The following is a 9972-nucleotide window of genomic DNA, read 5'->3' on the forward strand; positions in this document are numbered from 1 at the left end:
ACGCTGCAAATGGATACAGACTCTGCTGATGATTCGCAACAAAATTAATGTTACTGAAAAAGCTTTTAGAATACATTTTCTGTAGCAACCGAATATTCAGTGAATATTGTGTTGAGCATTCCATATATATATATATATATATATATATATACACAGTGCACAGCATAAATGAGTACACCCCCTCTGAATAAATATAAAAGATGTATTTTCTTAATGATCACTAATATTCTTTTATGCTAAGAAATAAGTCACCTGGCAGTTCTCTCTCAAGTGGTTCCACTGCTGCCAGCATTAAGTCCGAGTATGATTCAGTGGGCTATATAACACTTTTAATTGTCAGGAATTTACTTGTCTTTAAAAGTTTTGGATCAATATACTTACCTGTTGATCAAAAATAGCCTTAAACCTATATAGTGTGTGTGTGTGTGTGTGTGTGTTGTATATATATATATATATATGTGTGTGTGTGTGTGTGTGTGTGTTGTAAATATTACTGCCATTTGCCATCCCCATGCAGTCAAATCGAGGAATTGCAAACTGGTGTTAATGCCATGCCGTATCACAGAAACATCCCCAGTAAGTCATGCTGCTTTGAGTTTTGGAGCCCAAGCAACATCAATTCAAATCCAATGTTCTATACTGATTTTCAATAGGCAGCAGGAGGGAGGGGGATTTATCATTACAAACGAATGCTGAGCAGCTACCAAAGACCTGTCATATCTCACACAGCCCTGTGAGGACCAAAGTGACTCAATTCTTGCCGATATACAACAAGTTTAAAAACGGCAGGGGTTGCGGCAAGCTGATTTGTTTCCTGGGTTTAACTTTGAGTGAGCGAGTGCAGGCTAGGGTGAATTCAGTCGCCTCTGAACTTCTACTGAATAAATCGCCAACTGGAGTCATGAATCTTAAGCCCCCACTGTGGATAGTGTAGTATGCTAGACAGATAGTGCTTCCACTGCCTGCCTCAAGACTTGACTTAATTCACTGCAAATTTGGTCCCCTGCATGCTGTTTATCAGTGAGTTAAACCAGATAAGTAAGATTAGCAAACAAATCATTCAGGGTACGTTTACACAACAACGTCAAACAGACAACTCTGTCAAAATGATTCCCGTTCACACGTATCCATGAAAAGACCTAGAACGCTGTATTATGCATGCCAGGCCAGTAGTTGGCGATATCACTTTGTAAAGAAATACTATGTGAACACGTAATACACATGTGCATGACACCACCGTTTTCAAAAGTTTGTCGTCATGCAAATGACGCATAAAATCTTTTCCATTTCTAGTTGAAAACAGTGTCATGTCAATGCCCCCTCAGATCCATTTTATGAACTGGAGTAATTGATTCACTGAAAAGATCCATCTTAAAATGATTTGTTCAGGATACTTCTTACAAGAAGGTTTTCAATGAATAACGACTTAAATTTTGGCTTGTTTTTCCACTTTTACGATACTTTGATGGGGATTTTGTAGGGCTGGGCGTTAAAATAATAACAATTTGAGTCGCGATAAAATTTGTGTCGAAAACGTTGATAAGCTCTGGACATTTTTACTCCATATGGATTAATCTAACAGCAGAAATAAATGCGAAAACAGCCAGTCAGTATTTGTCGTAAATACGCTAAGTCTGCATATTCTGTGTGTCTCTGTGTAAATTAATGGCTGAAAACCCAAACTCAAACACATGAGGCACGCTGTGATTTCAGCATCTGCATCTCAATATATCAGGACATGAACACATGTACTTCATCTCCAGAGCTGCTCTGAGAGTCACTTCACAAGCTTTACTTCATTTCATTCGAGAAAAACGACTGTCAAACGACAGCCTACACGCTGAAACTCAAAGTAACTTAAACTGAAAGACCTTCGGAGCAAACTGTCAAAATAAAAGTCTTGTTTAACTTGAAGAAATTATGATAGAAATATATTACTATTGTAAAAATATATTACTAAATGTAATTCTCATGTAATAATAATACAAATATTAATACTATTTTTAAGGAATATAATACAACCAATATATATTTCACTCATTTATACAGCTGTACAGTGCTGTTGTGCAACATTTGACAAAAAATAAAAATGCAATGTTTTGTAGTAAATAAATTTTGTTTTCATTTCATTACATTTTAAAAGATGGATTAAATTGTTAAATTTTTATTAATTAATTTAATTAGACACCATTTTTTTTTAAATGATAAAATTGTATTGAATCATAAAATACTGAATCCATAAAAATAAAATAAAAAGGAAAACAGAATTTAGGGGAAAATAAAAGAGATTTCATGGGGCACCACAGAAGAAAGTGTGTTCCACAGAAGAAAGTCAGTCATAAAGGGTTGGGACAACATAGGGGTGGATAGGAGTTTAATTTTTGGGTGAACTGTGCCTTTAACCTCACTTGAAGGGCACAGGAACATTTTAATTTTTTTTGTTTGACCTGGAGCGATCGTGTCCTGACACAGCACCTTTGGCCCTACGTTGGGCGCCATTTCAGTGCTTCTGCAAGGGTGTAAACTTTAACTATGTCTTTATTGCACTTCGAACTTGCTCTCATTAACTCATAGTGACGAATGGCTCTCGCTTCTGCTGCGCTTGTCAAAGTGACCCTGGGAGATGTGTAGAACAGGGACTTCTGCAGACCCATTTCTAACACGTAAATGAGCCCATTTAGTTCAATTAACATTGTGCTTTGTTTTGAGGCAAAAATAAAAGCCCTGTAGAAATTAAGTTCAAAGAATGGTACACTTTATTGGAGGCTGTTCAGAATGGAGTACACTAATCTTGTCTTGATTTAGGAAGATTTGCTATAACCCACTCTAATTTTGACAGCCTAAGGTGTGTTGTATTTGTCGCTTTTACACATACACAGTCAGATATCAGATCAGATATAACTTGCTATGGAGTTTGCAAAGACTATTTAAAATATATGGTAATTTACAATAAGGTTCATTAGTTAATATTGGTTAATGCATTAACTAGCAGTGAGCAAGATGTTTGTTATAGCATTAATTAATAAAAATACAACTGTTTATTGTTAGTTTATGTTAGCTCATGTCTGTTAAATACTATTAATAGATACAACTTTTGATTTTAATAATTAGTAAATGTTGAAATTAACAAACAGATTAATAAATGTATTTTTTGTTAACAAATGCAACCTTATTGTAAAGTGTTACCAGATATATAAAGCTCATACTGCATATAAAGCTAAAGCAGTGTTTTTTTGTTTTTGTTATTTTGTAAGTCATTGTGGATGAAAGTGTAAATGCTTCATATTGTAAATCTAAATACATTTAAGAAAACTGTTATGCTGGTCAATAACATTATTTATTTATTTATTTTTTAGAAAGTTTACATTGAAAACTGTTCAGATTTAAATATGGTTTGGATAATGTTCAATGCCGTTACAGAAAACCAACAATAACGTAAAAAAAAAAAATATATCAGAAGATATCATGATATTATCTTGGAGTACCATCTAAATACCATAGTGTGTGTATATTGTTCAAAATATATGATGGTATCACTGCTTGATATTATGACTGTACTGTATACTGTAAATAATCCTACTTCTATTTTGTCAGACACTCTCTATTTTAAAGATCGATTGAACTAATTTATACATTTACATTTCTACATATACTGTACATCTTGCAGTTGAATAATTTAATTTTGTGTGCTTTGTCAAAACTTGGGGAATTATGAGGACGTGTACATTTAATAGGTCTCTAGAATTTTTTTTAAAGTCACCATTTAGTGAATTCAGCTACATATATAGTACAGTAGTTTATTCAACTCCTTATTTACATATTGTCTGAATGTGCTTGCTGAGGAAGATTGATTACACTTAAATTTGATTTGGGGTGAAGAGTGTGAAAAAAAAAAAGTTGAGAAAGCTCAAAAATGCTTTTCAGTTGGTTGCTTTGTCTTTGAAAATTAATTCAACTTTCTATTTTTACAGTTTAGTGCCAGCAGCACAGTACTTGGGTTGTGGTATAAACACGGACATGGGCTACAAAATGGGCTTTAGCTTTCAAAAATAATAGCAGGTCTACACAGCAAAGCCATTATTGCTGCAGATGTCTTTCATTTTCTCATGAATATGCAGTTTGATAATATAGTTCAATTTATGCACTGCATTAAGTGCTTCCAGCTCTAAGTGAATGAGCTGTGTGGCGGTTACATGATTTCAAGCTGCTCTTCCAATCTTATTTTTCTCATTTAAATGAGCCCCAGGAATTATATACATTTACAATTTAAAACGTTTATTTTATTGCTATATTTCTCATTTCATTAATTTAATGCATCCTTGATTAATCAAAGTAAATTACCAGTACAATATTGTACAGCGAAAGGTTCACAATAATATTAATAAATGCCAATTGCTTATTTTAATAGACATTTTTGGAAAATATTTATTTCATGTTACCACTTTATATTTTACTGAAAAACATTCTGTAAAATGAGCATCTGTAACTAAAGTTGGCAGAGCGTCAGCAAAGGGTCGATTCCTTTGAACAGACATGACAGAATAGAAATCACTTTGATATCTCCAAATGTATTTGGTCACAGAGTGACAGCTGGCTAGCGGAGGTCAGAAGCATGTGTATCTTTCTGTTGATAGAGCAAAGACACGTTTTACTCTTTTGGAAATGGAGCTCATTTGTGAAAGTAAAGCCTCAGTCAGTAGAAATTCCATTAGAGATCATTAGTCTCATTCAAGGATGGTGACGTGGCCAAAGACGTACGTCATTTCGCTTGAGCGTTAATGAATTCCATTAAGATCTCGCATGTGAAAGGCCGGAGGCACAGAACGGATGTGTTTTATGGCACACACATACCCAATCAGAATCTTCATACATTTTAAATGAACATTTGCATCAAAATAAATCACTGGGGAATTAATTAATGTTGACTTCTTGCTTTACAATTTGTGGCACAGACTCTGGGAAATTGTGCATAGAAATGTCTGTGAAGATATAGACAGCGCTTTTCATTTAAATTATCATTGGAACGTTTCAGGTTCAAAACAAGTTAAGCCCTATCGACAGATTCTGAGGGTTGCTGTTGATTAACACAGAATACAATCTCTCAGTTTGTAAAAACAAGCAGAAATTGTAGTTACATTAATGCAAGGCTGGAAGGTATTTTGTTATATTTATTATAGTGATATTTAAAAAAATTATTTGATCCAGCTTTAAGCTTTAAATCATTCTTTTAAATTTTAAAAAGTTAATAAACTTTCATTCTTGGTGTCCATGCACATATTGTGCATTTATCGTCAACTCACTGACCGATAATCATTTTCTATCGTAATCAGCATCTTGTGACAGATGCTGTTGATAAATCTTGCTTTGAACTGGTAACGTTCCTCAAAGTATGAACTGTGTTCTAAATACAGACGACACCTGAGATACTATCTTTACATGCTGCATGTAATCGCTGTCATCTCCACACACTCAGTTTGCAGCTCATGTTCACTGTATTCCCAGTGGAATATGGTGTGGGTGGCATAAAATATGATTAGGTTTTAAAAACAAATCACAGTTGCTAATCATTAAAATCAGTTCCCTCATGGGAGAGCAGGCTAAGGAAAACTGACCTAAGATAAATAGTTAGAACACATCGAGGTGGAACATTCAGCACAGAGACCGCAGTGAAAGAGACGATCAAGCTGAAAAATCAATGGTTCACAAAACAAAACAAAACAAAACAAAACAGGTCAAAACAGGACAGAAACTGCACATACAAAACAAAACATATTTTCAAAAGGCCATTCCATGCATAGACTGATGACTTATAATATGTTTTTATGCCAGCGATTCAACAGCTGCAACTCAGTTCTAGTGAGCTACACAGAAACTAAAAGCTTTGTGTTTATACCTTTCAAATGGTCTACAAGGACACTGAGCTATCTTCTAGAACTTAGTCTTGGTTTCTTAAAGGGGTCATATGATGTTGCTAAAAAAGAACATTATTTTGTGTATTTGGTGTAATGAAATGTGTTTATGCGGTTCAAGGTAAAAAAAACACATTATTTTCCACATACTGTACATTATTGTTTCTCCTCTATGCCCCGCCTTTCTGAAATGCGTCGATTTTTACAAAGCTCATCGTTCTGAAAAGCGAGGTGTGCTCTGATTGGCCAGCTATCCAGTGCGTTGTGATTGGCCGAATACCTCAAGCGTGTGACGGAAATGTTACGCCCCCTACCATACTGTGATGCCCTGTCCGGCCGGAGCGACGAGACAAAACCAATAAAACCCATTACAAACGAGACATTTGTTGCATCCAGTGGGGACATAATTACTGATTATAATGACTTATACTGTCTTTTTACGCACTGCGTTGCATCGCGCCGCGTAAACATAAAACCATGTCTGCATTTGTGATCGGAGAAACGACAAACAACAAGCACTATTACATCAATTATATTTGTATAAAATACACTATATATTTTTGGGCCTGTTTACACCTGGTCATTTCATGCGTTTCCGCTGATCGAATATCTATCGGATTTGTTAAAACGTTTCCATTTACACTTCTCGCAAAACAGATATAAATCCGATCTTCAATTCCTATATTTAAATTTAACAAAGTTCACGTCAACGAAATCAAATGATAAGCGCTGCATTTTATTAATTATAAGCTCATTTCAAGATCAAAGACTGCAATAGGAGAGCGTGTGGCATCAGCACTGGAAAGATAAGTTTGTCTTACTACTTTTAATGAAGATGATTGTGTGTTGACTGTCTGCGTCTTACTTTCAGTTTAATTCTCGGCAGTTCGTGCGTCGGCTTGCTGAAGAGATACTCAGCTACTCGTCCGCAGCGATGCGTCTTGCATTAGCGCAGTCTGACTAATGTCATATAGCCTGTAACACGCTCTCACACGTTTATTATTTTAACATTTTGGGAGGAGTAAAATTTACATATGTGGTTTCAACAACCAGATGCATTTACACTTGTCGAGTTTCGTCTGGAATGCGGCCTAGACCACCTCCTGAAGTGGTTTGAGTGATCGGATTTATATCTGTCTCGAATGCGTTTCGCAGGGCACCTGGTCTTTTCACGATCGGATAGCTATCCGATCAGAAAAAACGCATGAAGTGACCAGGTGTAAACAGGACCTTTGTGTCAGTACATTAATGGCACATTTGAGCAGCATTAGTAAACTGTGTAAATATAAAGAAATGCCAAATCACAGGCAGTTTTTTTCAGACCGGAGACCATAATAATAATAAAAATCGTGTAATAATTTATTTTATTATGATATGAAACGTCCAATTTTCCTTTCAATAATTTTTTCTAAAGTTTTGCAAGAATTTCGTGATACTAAACTTTTTATTAATTGTCATAGCAATGTTTATACGTAACATTTTATAAATGAGGCCCAGCGTCTCCATGACATGGCGGCGGCGGCAACAATACTACAGCGAGAATAAAAGTTACACCTTCTTTCTTTGCGTATACATTTGGGCGGTGTTATGCAAATCTTCCCACACAGTGATGTAGACATGTGGGGGCATGTTTAAACGAGGCGTTTTAGGAGGGCGTGGACGAGTCTTAACTTTTATAAAGAATATCTCTTTGGGTTTGAGATTTTAGTCTTTGCAACTTTAGGGATCTTATCTATTCACGAACAGCTTGTAACACTCCAAAGAGAAAGGAAAACTTAAAACTATGAAATCGCATCATATGACCCCTTTAAGATTCATTCTGTGTGGATACTGAGGATAATAAAAGAAAACAGAACTAATGACAAGAGGCAGACTTGGAATAGAGTTTTAACCTCCCAAATATAATGTTTCATCAGAACTTTAAAAGATTAATTTTTTACTTTTGCTCAGATCTTTTCTGGGTCAATGACGTCTTTATTTATTTATTTATTAAAATAATACCAATAATAATAATGAAAACATCAAAAAGTATTTCATTCATATAATGAATTGAATGTACAGTTTATTTAATTTAATTTAATTTAATTTTTATTTTTTTTATATTTCCGAATTTCTTGAATTCATTTTGATATCTCCAGAAGGGTAATATATCAAAAATGTTAAGGTGGTATAACCATCCTGTGATGATACAATAATTAAGTAGCATTTAAATATCATTTATTTTAATACAAAACATGGTTAGTGTCAAATATTAACTGGTGTAACCCTAAGAAAACGTAATAATATTCAAGAATTAAAAATAGCTGCAGATTTGTTCAATTTTTTTAAATAGATATATAGATAGATGATAGATAGATAGATAGACGATAGATAGATAGATAGATAGATAGATAGATAGATAGATAGATAAACTATTGTAGGTATATTGGTTACACCACTTGACATTTGACACCGAAAATGGTCTAAAAGTTTAAAAAAAATGCATGAGTGACACAAACTTGTACAGAAAATAATTATTATTATTTAAAAAAAAAAAGTTATTATTTTTTTTTTACAATTTTATTACTTTTTCTTTCCATTGTAGGTGTAAGAAAAATATATTAAGATTTACTTGGTTATACCACTTGACATTTGATGCTGAAAATGGCCTAAAATTAAAAAAAAAATGTATAAAAGTGACACAAATTTGTACAAAATGCTTTATATTTTATCATTTTTCCATTGACTCTTTTATATAAACAGTATTTCTAACTCTTCCAGACTCTCTTTCTAACCGTAATAAGATTAATTTCCTTTCACTGATAACAGTAAGTGAGCCAAAGGCTTAAGCATCCCTCATGTGAATGACAGCACCATGGAGCACCATGACATTTCACAAAGATCAGCAGAGTACCCATGCAAGGCAATGCTATTTCCCAGCTCATGCTATGGAGGAGGTTAATTGGCGTAACCCGACCCACCACTCCACAAGCCACATTACAGCGCTCTGCCCCGAAGGCTTAAGCATCCCTCATGTGAATGACAGCACCATGGAGCACCATGACATTTCACAAAGATCAGCAGTGCTCCCATGCAAGGCAATGCTATTTCCCAGCTCATGCTATGGAGGAGGTTAATTGGCGTAACCCGACCCACCACTCCACAAGCCACATTACAGCGCTCTGTCTCGCAATGATGATGTCAGCACACCAGCAAAAAATATTTACCTGTGGTTGTACCTGGGAAATCTTTAGCTGTTGCCATGGACGCAGACAGAAAGGGGCAGTAAGGGAAGACAAGGGTGAGGACATTACAAGGGGAGAGGAAAAAAAAAAAAAACTGGCCACAAAACTCAAAACCATTAATGAAGACACCAACCGACCGCATTAACCTGCAGTCAGAATGATGGAACATTGACGACTGGGACGACAAGATGGTTTCAAGTACAAATTCAGTGTATGAACACACACATCCTGCAAAACACATCCATTTGGAGATATTCAGAACTATACATTCATGCTGATCTCCGATGTCTGCTAGGTCCCGCTGCACTGCCCTGTAATGATGCTACTTATCATGCAAATCGCTCCGTATTTCAAGACAGCGAAGCTGAAGATATTTTTACTATATTAATGCCAGTTTAGTCATTTGAGTTACTAGCCTCTTTATCTAATGCAGATTGAGAGAACGGGCATGACAAATTGGGACATTGGGTCTCATTCACTCTATGTACATTTAAATTTGTACATGAAATCTGTATACGAACGTTTTCACAAACAAACTATGATTCATCATCAACTTTCATACTCATATTTATTCTTAATTTATGAAAAAATTTAGGAACTGAAACCACACATAAATAAAAATGCATGATATTTGTACAAAAAATGTCCAAATGCTTTATTTTATACACTTTTATTACTATTTTTTTTTATTTAACAATGACTGTCAAAAATAATGTTTGTCATTTGTGTAAGAAAAACATTGTTAATCATTAACATTTACTTGGTTACACCACTTGACATTTGACACTGAAAATGCCTTTTTCGCTCCTTCCTGCATTTATTTATTTGGAAATTATATA

General features: G+C 34.8%; 1 protein-coding gene across 5 annotated transcripts in view; it reads right to left on the minus strand.

Moving 5' to 3' along the window:
• The window catches only part of LOC107699843 (cell adhesion molecule 2-like), a 264993-nt gene that overhangs the window by 7943 nt on the left and 247078 nt on the right, over positions 1–9972 (minus strand). For 3 of the 5 annotated variants that reach the window (XM_016501247.1, XM_016501244.1, XM_016501246.1), the window contains exon 9: positions 9116–9142. The exons of the other annotated variants lie outside the window; for them this stretch is intronic. In XM_016501247.1, coding sequence (XP_016356733.1) covers positions 9116–9142 — 27 coding nt within the window. The remainder of the gene's footprint in view (positions 1–9115; positions 9143–9972) is intronic. 5 annotated transcript variants of the gene reach the window in all.

This window comes from Sinocyclocheilus anshuiensis, unplaced genomic scaffold (assembly GCF_001515605.1).
Source record: "Sinocyclocheilus anshuiensis isolate Anshui unplaced genomic scaffold, SAMN03320099.WGS_v1.1 scaffold194, whole genome shotgun sequence".
Lineage (NCBI taxonomy): Eukaryota > Metazoa > Chordata > Actinopteri > Cypriniformes > Cyprinidae > Sinocyclocheilus > Sinocyclocheilus anshuiensis.